Source organism: Vipera berus (genome assembly GCF_964194415.1).
Source record: "Vipera berus genome assembly, chromosome: 5".
Taxonomy (NCBI): Eukaryota; Metazoa; Chordata; class Lepidosauria; order Squamata; family Viperidae; genus Vipera; species Vipera berus.
In genome coordinates, this window is record NC_138207.1 from 97,426,769 (window position 1) to 97,446,563 (window position 19,795).

Genomic DNA, 19,795 nt, shown 5'->3' on the forward strand with positions numbered 1-19,795 from the left:
TCCTTTCTCTCCTGTGCTCTCCTCCTCTCCTCTCTTCTCCTTTATCTCCTGTGCTCTCCTCCTCTCCTCTCCTCTCCTTTGTCTCCTGTGCTCTCCTCCTCTCCTCTCCTCCCCTCTCTTCTCCTCTCCTTTCTCTCCTGTGCTCTCCTCCTCTCCTCTCCTCTCCTTTCTCTCCTGTGCTCTCCTCCTCTCCTCTCCTCCCCTCTCTTCTCCTCTCCTTTCTCTCCTGTGCTCTCCTCCTCTCCTCTCCTCCTCTCCTCTCCTCTCCTTTCTCTCCTGTGCTCTCCTCCTCTCCTCTCCTTTATCTCCTGTGCTCTCCTCCTCTCCTCTCCTCTCCTCTCCTCTCCTTTCTCCCTCTCTCCTGTGCATCCTCCTCTCCTCTCCTTTCTGCTTCTCTCCTGTGCTCTCCTCCTCTCCTCTCCTCTCCTTTATCTCCTGTGCTCTCCTCCTCTCCTCTCCTCCTCTCCTCTCCTCTCCTTTCTCTCCTGTGCTCTCCTTCTCTCCTCTCCTCTCCTCTCCTTTCTCCCTTTCTCCTGTGCATCCTCCTCTCCTCTCCTTTCTCCCTCTCTCCTGTGCTCTCCTCCTCTCCTCTCCTCTCCTCCTCTCCTCTCCTCTCCTCTTGTCTCTTCTCTTATTCCTTGACATAGACTTAAAACCAAGATGTTTTCCCCCAAGCTCCCTTCCCATAGAATTCTTTTTAGCAAGATTTGTTGAGAAGAAATGGATGGAATTCCAAGAATTCCAGCAGCTGAACTATTTCCTGCTTACAACCAATGTACTCCCATGGGCAACAAGGAAAAGACTTTCTGAATCTCTTCCCAACAAGCATCCTCAGATGGTGAGGAGGTGGATGTTTTCATCACCACCTGGCTGTCTGCAGAACCATCTCCTGGATCTGTATCAGTCTGGGAACCAACCCCCACAGGCAACCTCTTTTGCAACCAACATGGCTGCCTATTGGTCACCCAGGAGAAGCATGCCACAGTTTGCACCCGAAACAAAAGGATGTTTCAGAACAGATCAGGTGACACCTCTGGGATACTCCTTAAGGCAGTAACGTTTCCTGGAATCACACATTTTGCAGCACAATTGCAACACAATCCAAAGAACAGACGTGTTTGGCTCCAGGCAAAGAATAAGAGTCCTGATATAGGAGTGTCTGCTTTCCCCCCCCCCTCCTTCTTTGAGGCCTATAAATATTCAAGGATATCTGTCTGCTTAAGTCCTAATGAAATCAATGACTCATTAAAATATACATTGGGAAGGACCTTTGTCTCTTTCTGGTGTAAATTCTCCAGGTTTGCTCAGCCTGATAGATTGTAGCCTCTTCAATGGAACTTGGATCTAACTTTCAAGCTCAGCACAACAGTGTGCAGATACCGTACAATCACTAATCTAAAAGGCATCTCTGCAAGGAGCTGTAGTTCACGATAATGTTTTTCTCTGAACCAAGATTGCTGTGACATTTTCAAGGAGCAAATTCATCACAGCAGAAGCCTGCATGGCTTAGACACCGGTGACAAAGACATGAGATCTGTATTCAGGGGACAATTGTAAACGGGGACAGCTATACTAAAATAGAGACAGAATATCTGTCTACGTAAAATAAACCCAGTGGGTACTTCCAGAGATGGCTTTTCTCATGCAGTGCCTCCGCCTTATTAATTTTATAGAGGAATGATTTGATATTGTCTTCTTCTTTTTTTTACTCCATAATTTCTCCCCCGAAGATGGTAGAGGACAGGAAGTCCTGGAGGAACATTGTCCATGGGGTCATGATGGGTCGGACACGACTTCGCAACTAACAACATTTTTCCCCGCTATATTATCAGGGTTGGTTTTTTCCCCCTGAAAAAAATAAAATCTGTTAAGGAGTGGTTGTGATTGGTGGTGCTGGAACCCTCCTTCTGAAATCCTGCAGAGGCCATTCAGAACGATAATGATTGATGAAATCTCATTGTCTCGGGTTCAATTCAAGGCTACTGCTAAGCTTGTAAGCCGCCCTGAGTCTTCGGAGAAGGGCGGGATATAAATGGAATTAAAATAAATAAAATAAATAAATAAATTTGGTTGACCCTCTCTCTACACCCTTCCCCCTAGTTTTCACCCCAAATGCAGACTGAATTGCTTCTGCCCTATGCCAGATGGAAAGAATCATGACCATCCACTAGGTTGCAGCACGGAAGATTTATTCAAGCCTATACATAAGCATCTAGTCAACTAAAGTTCAACACTAAATTGGTGCATAATAATAATAATAATAATAATAATAATAATAATAATAATAATAATAATAATAATAATAATAATAATAACAACAAAAACAAAAACAACAACAATAATAATAATCGCGCAGTTTTGATGGCCAGGTTGCGATATTTCGTAACTTTTTTTCCAGTTCTTTTTCTTTGACTCTGGCAACACCTGATTGATATCGCTGCACCAGGAGATGCCAGAGTCGAAGGGGAAAAAACTGGAAAAAACTACGAAATACCACGACCAGGCCATCGAAACTGCACGATTATGGATGAAACGTGGGAACTATGTCCACAAACTTTGCAAAATACACCAAGAAACTGCAGCTTCCTGTAATAACTTAAACTGCCCCGGGACTTCAGAATTCAAACAGACAAGCACCTGCAACATAAGACTCCGGACTTAACAATTGTCAATAAGAAAGACAAAAAAGTCTGGATAGTGGACATGGCAGTGCCTGGAGACAGCAGAATAGACGAGAAAGAACCGGAGAAGATAACAAAATACAAAGAGCTACAAACAGAAATAGAAAGACTGTGGCAAAGGCAAGCAAGGGTACTACCAATAGTAATAGGCGCCTTGGGTGCAATCCCAAAACAACTGGAGCACCACTTGAACACCATCATCGGCATTGACAAATTCAACATTAGTCAATGGCAAAAGGCCATTGCTAGGAACTGCTTCCATCCTGCGACTCAGGTCCTTGGGAAGGACTCCATAGGTAGACAAAAATGGCAAATGCAGTCTGAACATCTGGCTGACCACAATGAATAATAATAATAATAATAATAATAATAATAATAATAATAATAATAATAATAATAATGATAATGATAATAATAATAATAATTTTTTATTTATTTTAATCCCATTTATATCTCGCCCTTCTCCGAAGACTCAGGGCGGCTTACAATTTAAGCACAAATCAATGTGCTTAGCAATAGCCTTCATTCTATGTATATGCCTGCTTATTAGGGCTTCCCCCCCCCAAGCGGCATTATTACAAAGTCAGCTTAATTGCCCCCAACAATCTGGGTCCTCATTTTACCTACCTCAGAAGGATGGAAGGCTGAGTCAACCTTGAGCCTGGTGGGACTCGAACCTGCACTAATTGCAGGCAGCTGGTGTTACTTAAGGAGGCATTAGCCCACTGCTCCACCAAGGCTAATAATAATAATAATAATAATAATAATAATAATAATAATAATAATAATAATAATAATAATAATAATAATAATAATAATAATAATAATAATAGTTTGGAAAAAATTCAGAGAAGAGCATCTAAGATGATCAAAAGCCTGGAAACTAAAACATATGAAAAACAGCTGCAGGACTTGGGCTTGGCTAGTCTAAAGAAAAGAAGAAATAGGGGAGACATGATAGCAGTGTTCCAGCATTTGAGGGGCTGCCACAAAGAAGAGGGAGTCAAATTATTCTCCAAAGCACCAGAGGGCAGGACAAGAAACAAGGGTTGGAAACTGATCAAAGAGAGAAGCAAGCTGGTATGAAGGAGAAACTTCCTGACAGTGAGGACAATTAACCAGCTTGCCTCCAGAAATCGTGGGTGCTCCATCACTGGAGATTTTCAAGAGAAGACTGGACATTCACTTGTCTGAGACAGTATAGGTTCTCCTGCTTGAGCAGAGGGCTGGACTAGAAGACCTCCAAGGTCCCTTCCAGCTCTATTCTATTCTTATTCTATTCACAGTGTTGGAGCATTCACAACTTCTGGAGGCAGGTTGTTCCACTGATTAATTGTTTTACGTGTCAGGAAATTTTTCCTTAGTTCAAGATTGCTTCTCTCTTGATCAGTTTCCATCCGTTGCTTCTTGTCCTGCCTTCAGGTGTTTTGGAGAACAGGTTGACCCCCTCTTCTTTGGGGCAGCCCCCGAGATATTGGAACAACGGCTACCATGTCCCCCCTCGTCCTTCTCTTTATTAAACTAGACATACCCAATATGTTTTAGCCTCCAGTCCCCCGATCATCTTTGTTGCTCTTCTCTACACTCTTTCTAGAGTCTCAACATCTTTTTACATCATCAAGAGTCAATGGAATTCGAGAGGATTTGGATTTGGATGTTTGTGGGAATGTAATGACTCTGAGCCGATGAGGCACTCAACTCTGTCTCCCCAGCTCTGCCTGCTCTTTCCTTACACACATTAGCATAAATGAAATGGCGTTTTATACTTTGGGTCACGGAATCTATCTCAAAAAGCTTTGAACTGGTCAGTCTTTGTGGAGATTTTTCTGGGTTTTATGAGACTAATTCCTAGGAGTCGTTGGGACAGACCCATGTGAGCAAGGGATAGAAAAGCCAGGGATAAATGTAGGCATGCAGTGTGGCTCAGTGGGTTGGGACTCTGAGCTTGTCGATCAGAAGGTCGGTAGTTTGGTGGGTTGAATCCCGAGTGCCGCGTAGCAGAGTGAGCGCCTGTTACTCGTCCCAGCTTCTGCCAACCTAGCAGTTCGAAAGCACGTAAAAATGCAAGTAGAAAAATAGGGACCACTCCAGTGGGAAGGTAATAGCGTTCCGTGTGCCTTTGGCGTCTAGTCATGCCGGCCACATGACCATGGAGACGTCCTCGGACAAGCACTGGTTCTTCGGCTTTGAAACGGAGATGAGCACCGGCCCCTAGAGTTGGAAACAACTAGCACACATGTGCGGGGGAACCTTTACCTTTACCTAGAAGAGCAATAGCTCTTTGAAATGTGTTTGATTCCTTCTTACAGAGGACCCTTCTTAGTAGCCATGGGTCGCTCCTGGCACCCTGAGGAATTCAACTGTGCTTATTGCAAGACCTCCTTGGCTGATGTGGGTTTTGTGGAGGAACAGAACAGCGTCTACTGTGAGCACTGCTATGAACAGTTCTTTGCCCCGACCTGTGCCAGATGCCATACCAAGATCATGGGGGTAAGTCCACAAGCAAACATGGAGCAATCCTGGCCAAATCAGGTCTAGGAGGAGAGCCAAGCTGCCAGATGTGGGCTGCAAGAATTGGAATGACTTTCAGGGAGTAGTGAAGAGATAAAGAGAACTCTAGCGCTCTGCTATTGCGCAATGGACATCTACCCTTTTGAAGCCCAGATCTGGTGATTCTCCAGTTGTAAAATTTCACTTACGGTGGGCACCAGAAGGTCTCTGAAAGTCTCGTCACCTCCATCAGTCCATGAACATGGGCCAGACCTGTTAGGAAAGGCAGAAGAATAGACTGTGGCTTAGAAAGGGACGCAATGGCTCAGTGGGTTAGGACGCTGAGCTTGTCGATCAGAAGGTCGGCAGTTTGGTGGGTCAAATCTCGAGTGCCGCATAACAGAGTGAGCGCCTGTTACTCGTCCCAGCTTCTGCCAACCTAGCAGTTCGAAAGCACGTAAAAATGCAAGTAGAAAAATAGGGACCACTCCGGTGGGAAGGTAACAGCATTCCGTGCGCCTTTGGTGTCTAGTCATGCCGGCCACATGACCACGGAGACGTCCTCGGACAAGCGCTAGCTCTTCGGGTTTGAAAGGGAGATGAGCTCTGGCCCCTAGAGTCGAAATCAACTAGCACGCATGTGTGAGGGAAACTTTACCTTTTTTAGAAATGGAAAAAATAATCTGCTGCTCCTCAATTGAGCTTCACGGCAGATCTTGGCTTCCATCTGCTGTGAGATGCTGAGCACAGACTGTCCCTTTTCCTTTATCGACCTTCCCATAAACTAAGCAGGATGACCTGTAGATTTAACCTAAACTGATTATCTAGGTTGCTATGCAAACACTCATTTTGAGTTAATTAGACTTACTAACGGTGACTCACCAGTGAGACATCTCGTTAATGTGGAATGATCGTAGGGTTTTGTCAAGCGTATGTGAGGGGGGAAAAAGGGAATGTCAGGTTAAATTAGGTAACACTTTGGAAACTAGGGATTTCAAAAATGTAGAGAGAAGGGACCTCATAAACAAATTGCTCAATAGGTAACTAGAGGTGGCCAGCAAAGTCCTGTTACACATAATTATCCCAGTTCTGATTTTTCCCTGGTCATTTGAATCAGCCTAGCAGTTCGAAAGCACGTAAAAATGCAAGTAGAAAAATAGGGACCGCTACGGTGGGAAGGTAACAGCGCTCCGTGCGCCTTTGGCGTCTAGTCATGCTGGCCACATGACCACGGAGACGTCCTCGGACAAGCGCTGGCTCTTCGGCTTTGAAACGGAGATGAGCACCGCCCCCTAGAGTCAGAAACGACTAGCACGCATGTGCAGGGGAACCTTTACCTTTACCTTACTTCAATGTGGTGCGTTTAGAATTAGATGACTTAAATCTCCACAATTGACATTTCTGTGTTTTAAGCAGACATGGAAATACCTAACAAAGTACTAGGTTTCCAGTTCAAATTTTCTCCCATGGGGATATCGGCCCCCGATATCCTTTAGATTAAGAACATCCAGCAGAAGCACACTCTTTAAAGTCACATCACCTTCCTCTTTCTCCTGATGCTTTCCTGAAGTGCTAGACTATACAGGCAGTCCTTCACTTATCACCATTTGTTTAGTGCCATTCAAAGTTACGATGGCAATGGAAAAAAAGTGACGTATGACCGTTTTTCACCCTTACGACCATTGCAGTGTTCCCACGATCGTGTGATCAAAATTTGAATGCTTGGCAACTGGCTCGTATTTATGACGGTTGCAGCATCCCGGGCTAAGGTGATTCACCTTTTGTGACCTTCTGACAAGCAAAGTCAACGGAGAAGTCAAATTCAATCGATCGATCGGAAGAGAGCCGGAAGGGACCTTGGAGGTCTTCTAGTCCAGCCTCCTGCTCAAGCAGGAGAACCTAGACCATCTCAGACAAGTGACTGTCTAGTCCAGGGTAGGGAGCCTTGGCTCTTTTAGGACTTGTGGGCTTCAATACCCAGAATTCCTGAACCAGCCATGCTGACTTCAGAATTCTGGGAGTTGAAGTCCACAAGTCATAAAAGAGTCAAGGTTGCCTACCCCTGGTCTAGTCTCTTCTTAAAAACCTCCAGTGATGGAGCACCCACAACTTCTGAAGGCAACTTCTGTTCCACTGGTTAATTGTCCTCACCCTTAGGAACTTTCTCCTTAGTTCCAGGTTGCTTCTCTCCTTGGTTAGTTTCCCTCCGTTGCTTCTTGTCTTGCCTTGTTAACAAATGCAGTGATTCACTTAACAACCGTGGCAAGGAAGGTCATAAAGTGGACAAATCTCGCTTAGCAATTATCTCGCTTCACGACCAAAATGTTCGGCTCAGTTGTGGTTGTAAGACAAGGGACCACCTGAAATCTCAGTGAACCGCAGACAGCTCAGCTGCTTCACTGGGCATGATAAAAGTTAATGTCCACCACATCTGAAGAACATCTCGTGGTGCCCTACAACCGACTGGACAGGAATCCCACACGAGTTGCCGAGATATTATTTTTATTTGACACGAGGAAGTAATAGTTGATCACTTGAACGAGTTAGTTGGGATAACTGCTGGCCTTCCCCGTGTTCCTTCCCCTCAAAAGGAGGACGTTTTTTTGGCAAAATCACCCTCATCCCTTTCTCTTCCAGGAAGTGATGCATGCATTGAGGCAAACCTGGCACACCACTTGCTTCGTCTGCGCAGCCTGTCGGAAGCCGTTTGGAAACAGCCTCTTCCACATGGAGGATGGAGAACCCTACTGTGAGAAAGGTGCTGCAAGGTTCCTTGATCAGTTGATCGCCTTGGATCTTTCCAAAGAAAGCCCCCCCCCCCGCTTGGAAGCTCCCCTCCTTTTTCTACCACTTTCCTTCATGCTTGCTTCTTGGAAAGTCTTTGCCAGACGGTCTTCATGTCCAGCCATGTTCTGTTAGGGATGACTCTGATGCAAATCTGCATCATGCTTTCATCTCCTCCTCTTCTTCTTTTGCTCTTTCCCTTTCCCAAATTTTTGCAGGACTTTGGGCTTTTTTTTTTTTTTTGGTCCTCTTTGGTTTGCAGTGACTTTGAAAAGCAACTGCTGGTTTGAGTTCACCGGCCTAACATAGATACCGTATTTTCTGGCGTATAAGACAACTTTTTAACCCATGAAAATCTTCTCAAAAGTCAAGGGTTGTCTTATACGCCGGGTGCTGAAACTTTTTTAGGGACAGGGCTGGCTGGAAAACCTGGAGCAGATCTCCCATTTGGTCTGCGCAGGGAAAGCGGGACCAATTGGAGAAGAAGCCGCAGTCTGTGATTTTTTTACAGGCTGGGGTCTGGGCGTCTTTCTTTCTAAAGTTGAAGAGCAGCTGCAGTCTATCCCAACTTGAAAGGCAGGTGGGGAATGCAGCAGTCAGAGCAGCTGCTTAGCTCTAAGGACACATTTGACTCAGGAACTGGACAGGCTGGCTGGAAAACCTGGAGCGGATCTCCCATTTGGTCTGCACAGGGAAAGCTTTAGAGTGAATTAGGAAAAGTTTAATCCACTTGCACTGTTTTATGTTTACATGTTTGATGACAAAAACAGCCTTATGTTTATAAGTGACAGTTTTCCTACTGAGTACCTGCATGTCATAAGCATTTGAATTAAAATTACCATATTAAAATCAAATCTGATTTTTTTTTAATTTTTATTTGGTGTGCGTTGGAAGAGGGGTAGTCTTATACAGCGAGTATAGCCCAAACCCTATAATTTAACAGGAAATGTAGGGGGTCGTCTTATACACCCAGTCGTCTTATACGCCGGAAAATACGGTACTTTCCAGGAGCACAATGTGAAGTAGAGGAAACTTTTGATTCCCAGAAACTATTTGATTGACGGTAGTATGCCACTCTCTTACTCCTGCAATTTCCCCCCCCCCAACTTCTTCAGATTCAGTCCTGACATTTCCTCCAAGGCTCAATCTTGTTTGGGTTTTTTAAAATTTATTTTGTTTTTGTTTTTTTGCAAACAGCCAGATTAGCTTCCATCGGCTTGAGCATTCCTAAAGAGATAAAAAGAAGAAGAAATAAGGATATTTGGGTAAAAAAAAAGATCCTTCAGTTAAAAAATCAAAGTGTCCCAAATCCGGAGATTTTTTAAAAAAGGTCATTATTGCTCTAGCATCGCTAATATTTGGTGCAGAGGAAGAAGCTTATAACACATAATATTCGTTCTATAAATGGTTGCATTTGCAGCTTGGGCTCTGGCATTGCTTCATGTCAGAATGCCTCACTGATCATGTTTAGTCTTGCCCTCCTTCCCACGAATTCCCCATGCAGCCTTATTTACTTTCATAGTTGTGAAATGCCCTTGTCATCTGTAAGACATCAGGATTCGAAACTAGTTCTTCCTGCTCCTAGTCTAATGCTCCAAATATTGTGCCACACCAGGCAAGTCAACCCATTTCAAACACCGTCTTCACAAAGCTGAGGAGGAAGACGAGCCAAAAATAAACCCGCCATTTTGCATCGCCTCAAAGAAGGCATTACAAATCCACTGTTGTCTTTTTGTCCCAAAACTAAATGTGTGTGTCTATGACAGAGGTCTTCAAACTCGGCCCTTTTATGACTCATGGACTTCAACTCCCAGAATTTCTCAGCCAGGCATGCTGGCTGAGGAATTCTGGGAGTTGAAGTCCATGAGTCATAAAAGGGCCGAGTTTGAAGACCCCTGGTCTATGACATCACCGGAAGTCAAGAGAGGAGTTAATATATTTATCCTAGTACTCTTTGTGTTGTAAACCTGTTTTTTTCTCTCTCTCTCTCTCTTTGGTGTGCATTCTTCTAGACTATGTTACCTTGTTCAGTACCAAATGTCATGGATGTGACTTCCCCGTTGAAGCTGGAGACAAGTTCATCGAAGCCCTTGGTCACACCTGGCATGATACATGCTTCATTTGTGCTGTAGGTATCTTCCCAAGGCTGGTGGGTGGGTCACAACACCTAACACGAACATAGATACCCAAGAGAGGGTCCAGGGGCCCTCTAAGTGTGTTATACTAAAACAAACACCTTGTGTAGGTATGGCCAACCTGTTAGGGACAAGAGATCATATTAGGTGTTCTTCAAACCATGAAGAAGGAACCATGTTCTGGTTCTTCTTGGAAGCTCGCAGTGTTCTGTACCAGCCTACTACCGGCCTTGCAGAAAGGCAACCCCTGTACAAACGGCAGAGGCTGGAATATGTCTGCCAAATTTATTACACAAACAAACAAAACATGAAACAAGATACCGGAGCTTTGATCCTCTATCGGAGCGGTTGCTTTCAGCAAACCAGCCCTCCCCCAAACACTCCCTTTATAAGAGTTCAGGGCGTGGCCTCTCTTTGCCTCCTTCCGAGAAGTCCCACAGCCTTTCTCTGCTTGCTCCTACTTGACTGCCTCCTGCGTCAGGCGTCCTTGAACAGGGCCAGCTGTGGGTCATCTTCATCCACACTGTCGAGCTCACGCAGCTGGGTCTCCACCAAGTAAGAGGGGCCTGGCTGAGGGCTCTGCGGAGCCTCCAAGCCATCATCAGCAAGTTCTTCTTCAACACCCCCCTCCTCCCCCTCATCTGAGTCATCCGAGTCATCCGACCCAACTGCCGAACCCACAGGCTGACCCTGAATCACAACACGCAGGAGGTAGACCTGAATCATCTTCAGATCTCAGTTTGGTAGACCATTTTGGACTGACTGCATCGAAACCCAAATTCGTTTCGTGTGTTTAATGTCAACACCTTAAAGGATGTTCCTTGAGGCAAGTCTATTGTGTAGTGGGTCCGACGCAAGGAAGAGACGCCAGCCAGTGTGTGAGTTCAGCTCTTTATTGGAGGGGGAAGCGAACTGGGGAATGAGGGCTACCTGGCCTCCTTAAATACCTAGCCAGGTAAGCGGACAGCCAATGGGGTTGGCCCTAGGTTTCCCGCCGAAACTGGGTTCCCGCCAAAAACCGTCCAGGCCAACGCCCCCTGGTGGCCGTTGCTATGCAGGTGCCTGCATACATAACAAAGTCAATCATTTCCTAAAGAAACTGAATGAAAGAATCTTATTGGCCTTGTGCACATCTCTCTCTCTTTCTCTCATTGCTTGAATCAGTAATGGGGGGGGGGCTCAGCACATCTTATGCTAGATAGCTCTAACTTTGCTGATTCTGCAGAACAGACTGAAATGTAGGACTCAGCGTCCCACCTGCTTTGACGCAATTCCACCTTCCTGTATATCTTTCGTTTGCAGGTCTGCCATGTCAATTTGGAAGGCCAGCCATTTTATTCGAAGAAAGATAAACCTCTGTGCAAGAAGCACGCCCACGCCATCAACGTCTAAAGCAAGATGCGGAAGGGAATAACGAAGTAAAAAAAAAGTGTGGAGGTTGATTCAACAAATTAAGTATAGATGACCGTGGATTTTTGAGGATAGGGAAGGAGAAGGGGAGGTCACAAAATTATGGACACTTTGAATTATGCTTTTGTACGTGCAGATCTGTTTCTGGCACAAATATTCATAGCTTAACAGCCAACCTGGACTGCAAATGCTTGAGCAAAATGAACAAAATAAGGAGGCAGTTTCTATATAAGCATATTGACTAGGATAGTCTCAGCCTAGGGCAGGGGTAGGCAACCTTGGCTCTTTTATGATTCATGGACTTCAACTCTCAGAATTCCTGGCACAGGAATTCTGGGAGTTGAAGTCCATGAGTCATAAAAGAGCCAAGGTTGCCTATCTCTGGCCTAGGAGAACCTGTTAGTGTTTTTAAAAAAATAAAATAGAATCCTTTCTTGGTATTAGAACACAGCTGAAAAGTGCCAAATTATGCAAAGTAACTTAGAGTCCATTGTGATGAGTCAGTTAAGTATTCCTCATCAAGCCAAGAGAAATATATTCCATTGTTATATGTTGTGACTCTTCTTCACATTACTTAGATGTGGCATAACTTTTAGGTTTAAAAAAAATTATAGGCTAGATAGAATTAGCTAAAAACATGCCAAGGACTGACCCGATCAAAGATTGAATCCAAACACAACTAAAAAAAACCCAAACCCCTGGTAATTGTCCCTAATTACCAGCTTTTCTTGTATATAGGTGTGGTTTTTCTGGGTTTAAAAAAAATGTGCTTTTTCCAAGCTGGTAAACTTTGGGGATAATATCAGCCCCATCCTGAATCTTCTCATCAAGGACATAGTTGTGACAGTTGTGAATGGCTGTTCCTAAGACTCATTCATAGATTGGCTACATCCCCCTGAGAGTAGAACTGTTAGAAAGTGATTTTCAAAGGACTCTGGATGTGCGTGTGGACCATGAGATTCTGATCGTTGGTAGGGGAGTTGGGCAAAATGTTGAGAAGGATTGCATGGAAGAGTATCAGTTGTCCTTCATCTGCCATTGTGGAAGGAAGGAGAAAATGTCAAATTGTACGTTCACCGTGCCATTATCAAGCCAACTGACAAAGGGGGGAAACACTCATGTAAATGAATATCCCCAAGGATGAGGCCCTCCAATTTGGTTGAGATTACTCGCAGCTGCTAGTAGAAGCTGTAGTCTTTGGATATCTGGAAGTCTTTGCTTTCCATTTCTGACTCTTTGCCAACTGATGGACGATGATTTAGCCGGATAATCCATCACGAACACTTATTTTGAGTGCTTGAAAGCTCTTACTCGTAATATCAGTAATAGGGAAGGCGGTAATCTCTTTTTGGCGGTGGTTAGGAAGAGCTACCTTATAATTGTAGCTGCAAAAAGATAAAGAGACCAATTTAGAGGGGGGGAGGGGATAGCCAGATTTTTTTTTAAAAAAAATCCTTGCTTTCAAGAAAGTAACATTTTGTCTGGTTAAAGCTGGTGCTATTCACCGGACAGACCTTGAATGAGAGACTTGCAATTCTTTAAAGACAGTGTGGTTGTGTTTGCTGCTACAGGGAAAGGAAGGCTGCAAAACCTTGAGTAGTTTTCCTCTTTCTTTCTTTCTTTCTTTCTTTCTTTCTTTCTTTCTTTCTTTCTTTCTTTCTTTTCTTTCTCTCTCTCTTTCTTTCTTTCTTTTCTTTCTTTCTTTTAAAAAAAAGTTTTTGAACAAATGCTATTTAGGATTTGTGCAAGTATTTACTTTTTGAAGCTTTTGTCCTCTTGTGATGGGCAGCGTGTATTTATTCTGGCTAGCATTTGGGTATTTGGATATTTAATCCTTTAACATCAGGTAATTGTTTATATGGCGAAGCCACTGGCTTATATCTGCTCAGATAAGCATCCTAAATTTAGACACAGAAGAACTCGCATTCTGTCAACAGTGTTAAGCGCTCATTTGAAAGGACGACACTGTCATATAGAAGAAGCCGTTTAAACCCGTAGAATATATTCCAGCATGGAAGCTTATTATTTCTTATTTAAAATAATGTACAATATTTATTATTCATTTGGGGGGGGAAAACAAGAGGGAAGAAGAATGCATTTGATTTTCATAATGTTTGCTGTTTGCCTGGAATCCCCACCTCAACTCAGGCTAAAAGCTAAAATAAAGGCTTCTTCTCAAAATTCTAGGCTTTATTCCAAGATCCCTTTTGGATTCTGTGGAAGAACAAAATATGCTTTATCGATGAACTGGCATTAACTGGATTTTAAAATGCTTAACCAGAACTGAATTCAATCCCACACTGCTTGTCTTTTGCAAAGAATGGAACACACCGTACAATATTTATTTTTCTGCATACAGTATAAGATTTCTTTTCAGTCCCTGCCTTGGATAGTTAAGCAAATCTGACCTCTTGTTTATACATATCTGTAGCACTTTAATTCTTGCTTATCTTCTCAGTATAACAAGGAAGGCACAAACATGTCGTTCAGAATTATTCCTAAAAGAATCTGCAGCATTTCGGTCAAACTTTTTATTTTTCTTCTCTTTTTTTTTAACTCTTCCAAGCTAGTAACCTAGTGTAACATGCCAGCAATAGCATAGCTCCCTATAATCTGAGGAGTTAACAAAGTACAGAGATGGATTCTAATTCAAATTATCTTCAGCTGGTTAAGTCCACCAGTAACTCCAAGAGGCAATTCCATTTAAGGCATCCGGCAGAAGGATAGTCAGACTGAGCTGTGGATGGTGAGCTTCGTGCACGAAAGTAGCACAACATTATTTATTGAAAACATCCATGCCTGGCATGAAGTCATAAAAGGGATCAGCTTTAATTTAATACACCTTGTGGTGGGAACCTACTCATTGTGGTTATTCCGTTCTGACGTATTCACCAAACTGTAGTTAAAGAGCAATGGCACAACACAGCATTGGTCCATCCATCAACAAATTTTAGGGACTGTTCTGATGCTGTAGATACGGTATGGTTATTATCTTCTCTGGGATAGGCCCGTTGCTAATATGTAGATCATTCAACCTACAAGAAGAGAAAGCAGATTGGGAACTGTATAACCCAGGGGTAGGCAACCTCGGCTCTTTTATGACTCGTGGACTTCAACTCCCAGAATTCCTGAGCCAGGCTGGCTCAGGAATTCTGGGAGTTGAAGTCCACGAGTCATAAAAGAGCCGAGGTTGCCTACCCCTGGTATAACCACACAACCCTCTTTAAGGGGCAAGCACCCCAAAACAGTATTCTCTTAACTTGAAGAGTTTCTAAGCACCCTTCTAAAGAAAGGAACCCACGCTTTAAAGATCTTATGTGATATAGTTTCCCTGTCAGAATGTGAACCAAAAAAAAATTGCATTCTTATTCTTCAAATGAGAGTTGTTAGAGCAAATTAATTGCTCCAGATTAGGTCTCTAATTCCATTCAGGAAGTCTGTTGATATTTGACATTGGGCTGCTTAGTTAGTATATTTCCTTATGATCAAATTTTATTTCATTTCATTTCATTTCATTTATTATATTTATATACCGCCCTTCTCCCGAAGGACTCAGGGCGGTGAACAGGGCACATAAAAAATACAGAATACAAAAATTAAAAAAGAATTAAATAAGAGCCCGAGCTAAAAACAGTAGACTAATATTAAAATCCCCAATAAAAACCCCAGCACATCCCCCATCAGGCCAGGCCGGCTTGCTCAAATAGATAGGTCTTCAGACCGTGTCGGAAGGAGCGAAGGTCAGGTGTCATCCGGAGCTCAACCGGCAGCTGATTCCATAAAGCCGGGGCGCCCACAGACAAGACCCTTTGAGTAGAATCTCATACATCTATCCTTACAAACTTTTTTTAAAAAAATTATATAGAACAGGAGTTTTAGACAAATAGTAAATTCATTGTTTTACAACAGGAGAAACACTGGGTGGGGAAGGCTACATACCAAATTTATCTTTATGACAGCTATAGCAATTACCATTGTTTATGCTAAACTAAACTTGTTATCCTTTTTTACCACTTTTTTTTCCCAACCTTTTGCCTTTTTCTCCCTAAAACTGAACCTGTGAATGACCAAATAATAACATTTGCCTATTAACCTATTCAGAGGATCTGATAGATTATATCCGTGACATCCAGCTCTAATGGTGATTAGATTTTTAATCACCTTAAGAAGAAAGCATATTCATGGAAATCAAGAGAGGTTTATTCTAACAGATCCACTGAAACACGATCCTACTTATTGTAGCTAATATTTTCACTCTAGCTGAAAATGGGCAGAAAACGGTTTAAAACTTCTGGGGCTTAACCCAGAATCTATTGAATTTTGTGACAAAACTCTGATTAATTTGTGGCTGGCCTTCCATCTTCCATTTGGCTTTAGGACAATGCATTAAATCCTAATTCTGAAAGGGAGTCTACCACGACCAATTAATCACTGCAATCTAAAAATTATCTATCTATCTATCTATCTATCTATCTATCTATCTATCTATCTTCTACCTATCATCCTTCTATCCATCCATGAAATTCCTTTGGTCCTTCATGGGTCAGTAGCTTGAGTGATATACTCCATTTAAAAGCTTTCTTTGTATTCAGTGCTAAAACACAAAATAAAAAAGATTTGGGGACTCGGCTGAGATAGGACGTCCCTATAATAGATGCTATTTTTTTAAACAAACTTATTAACCTCTGCGACTGAGTGATTTGCTTTCTAGAGCAGTCCTGTTAAGCTTTCGCTTTGATTCTTTTTTTTTAACCTGTACGGAAATATTGGTACGATACCACAAGTGACCTTACTTTTAAATAAGGTTTGAAGCAGTTCACCCAGGGTTTGTTGTTTTTTTTCCCAGCTGCTCAGCACAAAGTGTGTTTATTCATGAAGTGTGAGTTGATATATCTTGCATGGATTATCAGTGCCGACACTAATAAACTATTTTTTAAAAGTATGAACTTTCTCTCCTGAATTTATGTGAGTGAAGAAAGAATGTTCAACAGCCAGAAATACTTTTGTCAAATAAACATCTTCTTTGGAATCTGAAGCCTCAAAAGAACACTTTCTTGTCTGATGTTTTTCCGTTCAACGAGGTCTTCTCTCTGATCTTGTTCTATCCTCAGTGCTAAAAGGGAGTGGGGTGATGAGAGGAGGAGGAGGAGGAGGAGGAGGAGGAGGAGGAGGAGGAGGAGGAGGAGGAGGAGGAGGAGGAGGAGAAGGAGAAGGAGAAGGAGAACTGTGGGGTCCTTGGTAGTCTCTAATCTTGGTGGTTTTCTTGCAGACATTTCATGATCCAACTAGAGAACATCATCAGTGCTAGAAGGGAGTGAATGCTCTGTGTTTATATACAAGAACGTGCCCTGCCAGTGCTGGTGGGAAGGTTCTTGGTGGTTCCTAAGAAGAGATTAACATACTAGACCTAGAACCAAGCTGTAAACAACACCTCAAATCAAGGAACCACCAACTCAGACAAACCATCAAAAAGTAAACAACACCCTAATCAAGGAACCACCAACTTTGAAAGCTAAGGAACTGGTTGTAAATTGAGATCTACCTGTGCTTGCACTGAGGAAAGCAAAATCAGATTATAACAGGGGCAAATTACAATGTGTCTACTTTTTATAAAGTGATTTCTTCAGATTGTTAGCCCCAGCAGTTCCTATCTCCAGTAGCTTTATGTATTACAAGACATTCATGTTTGCCAGGACAGTACAGAAGTCTACAGAGAATTAAACCTTGAATCTTCTAGTAGCAATGTCAAAATATGTAAACAATCCACACACAATAAGAAAGAATAACACAACCTCCAGTAAGCCTTGGATTTTGCTTCAGCTGCCTTTCTTTGTCATCACCGGATAATTTATTATAAATGTATTCAGGGTGAAAGTTTCTGCAATAGAGTTTGGTCAGGAAGTGAGAATAACATTTGAGGATATCCTTTTTCCGCACCAAAATATCCAATACTTTCAATTTTATATACAGCGGAAGCAATTAATTGCGAGAGAAGCTCAGCCTGGTTTCCTGTGGCTTTGCCTGCAACGGGAACCATTGTTTCAACTTTTGAATTGCTTTGCGATTTCCGAAACTCCGTTGCGCTGATTTTTATTATTTTTTACGGACGTTGCCAAGGTTAGTTTCTCGGGGTTTTATCACCCTTATTTCTCAGCTCATTTAACAGTCTGAAACCAGGGAAAAATCTTTAGTTAGCGTGGCAGAACCCACTGTGCTTTGCACTAAATCCAGTTAAACGATATAAAATGTCCCTAAGATTTCTGATCATCTTCTCCATGCAATTAACATTGCTTTGCCAAAGGTGTACCTTATAAGGGTGGTCCTCAATTTACAACAATTCATTTAGTGACTGTTCAAGGTTACAATGGCACTGGAAAAAAAATGACTTATGACTGCTTTTCACACTTGCAGACCATTGCAGCAGCCCCATGGTCACGCCATCAAAATTCAGACGCTTAACCACTGACTCATATTTATGACGGTCACAGGGTCATGTGATCACTTTTCTGTGACGTTCTGGCAAGCAAAGTCAAGGAGGAAGGCAGATTCGCTGAACAACTGTGTCACTAGCTTAACAACCGCAGCGATCCGATTAACAAGTGCGGGAAGAAAGGTCGCAAAACGGGGCAAAACTCACTGAACAACTGACTCACTTAGCAACAGAAATTTGGGGCTCATTTGCAGTCGTAAGTCGAGGACAACCTGGGCCAGCTCAAAAAGTGCTGAATAAGATGTGAGCTGAGTTGATCCGTGGATGCTGATATTCAGAGCGTCTGAATACGGCAACAGGTTAGTTTCTGAGGCCAACAGGAGACCACAGGAAACTTTGGAGATTCCGTGCGCCTTTGGCGTCTAGTCATGCCGGCCACATGACCACGGAGACGTCCTCGGACAAGCGCTGGCTCTTCGGCTTTGAAACGGAGATGAGCACCGGCCCCTAGAGTCGGAAACGACTAGCACTCATGTGCGGGGGAACCTTTTTAAGATTTGCAGAAATATAAACATAATTTCAAAAAAAAAAATTAAAAAAAAACATTTGGGTGGGAAACTGAACTCCAAGGGTTTGAAATCCTTCAGGCTCCTGAAGAGGGAACAGAAAACTGTTTATTTTTCTGAACAGAGGCCGTCCACAGTGACATTTTACTGCACTGACAGTTAACATTTATATGTACACCAAGGTTACCTTCAGTCAGTACTCATCAAGACAAATCGTGGTGATTCTTAAAACTGCTGTTTTTACTTACTGCTGGATTTCAAACACAAATTTGACAATGAGACATCTGGGGTGCCCGTTCCAATTAATTCCACCTGTTCTCATGTTCCTTCAAAGGGAATTTTGTCCAATAACAATCAATCATTTAGAATAGAGCTGGAAGGGACCTTGGAGGTCATATAGTCCATCCCCCCCACTCAGGCAAGAGACGCTATATCATTCCAGAAAAAAAATGGTTTTCCAGTCTCTTCTTAAAAACCTCCAGTGATGGAGTGCCCACGATATCTGGTGCCAAGCTGTTCCACTGGTTAATTGTCCTCACTAAGACGTTTCTCCTTAATTTCAGATGGCTTCTCTCCTTGATTAGTTTCCATCCATTGTTTCTTGTCCTGCCTTCTGGTGCTTTGGGAAATAAATTGACCAGCTCTTCTTTGTGGCAGCCCCTCAAATATTGGAATACTGCTGTCATGTCACCCCAGTCCTTCGTTTCTCTAGACTAGCCATACCCAGTTCCTGCACCCGTTCTTCATATGTATGAGTCTCCAGGCCTTTAATTATCCTCATTGCTCTTCTCTGCACTTTTTTTTTCAAAATCTCAACATCATTTTTGTAATGTGGTGACCAAAACTGGATGCAGTATTCCAGGTGTGCTCTTACTAAGGTTTTATAAAGCTGTACTGATACTTCACGTGAATAACTTTTCTCTCCTTTGCTGGGCGTCAAGGGTTTGCAATTCCTAAAAAAAAAAATCTGCAAGCCTGATCTTCATAACAGAGTATGCCTTCCATCAATGATTTGAATTAACCTATTACAATGTCATTAAATGCATACTTACATATCCCTTCATAGTCAACCATTTATTCATTTGATTACTAAGGTTTTATAAAACTGTACTAATACTTCACGTGAATAACTTTTCTCTCCTTTGCTGGGTGTCAAGGGTTTGCAATTCCGGGGGGAAAAAAATCTGCAACCCTGATCTTCATAACAGAGTATGCCTTCCACCAATGATTTGAATTAACCTATTACAATGTCATTAAATGCATACTTACATATCCCTTCATAGTCAACCATTTATTCAT

The 19,795-nt window shown here is 42.7% G+C and overlaps 1 protein-coding gene across 1 annotated transcript in view; it reads left to right on the forward strand.

Annotated features, from left to right (window-relative positions):
• LOC308669312 (LIM domain-binding protein 3-like) overlaps positions 1–14,592 on the forward strand; it is a gene marked incomplete at its 5' end in the record, with an annotated part of 21,530 nt that extends 6,938 nt beyond the window's left edge. The window contains 4 exons of the mRNA XM_081329948.1: positions 4,991–5,171; positions 7,809–7,929; positions 9,968–10,083; positions 11,393–14,592. Of these exons, the coding sequence (XP_081186074.1) occupies positions 4,991–5,171; positions 7,809–7,929; positions 9,968–10,083; positions 11,393–11,482 (508 nt within the window). The 3' untranslated portion in view covers positions 11,483–14,592. The remainder of the gene's footprint in view (positions 1–4,990; positions 5,172–7,808; positions 7,930–9,967; positions 10,084–11,392) is intronic.
• Between the last annotated feature and the right edge of the window lie 5,203 nt (positions 14,593–19,795).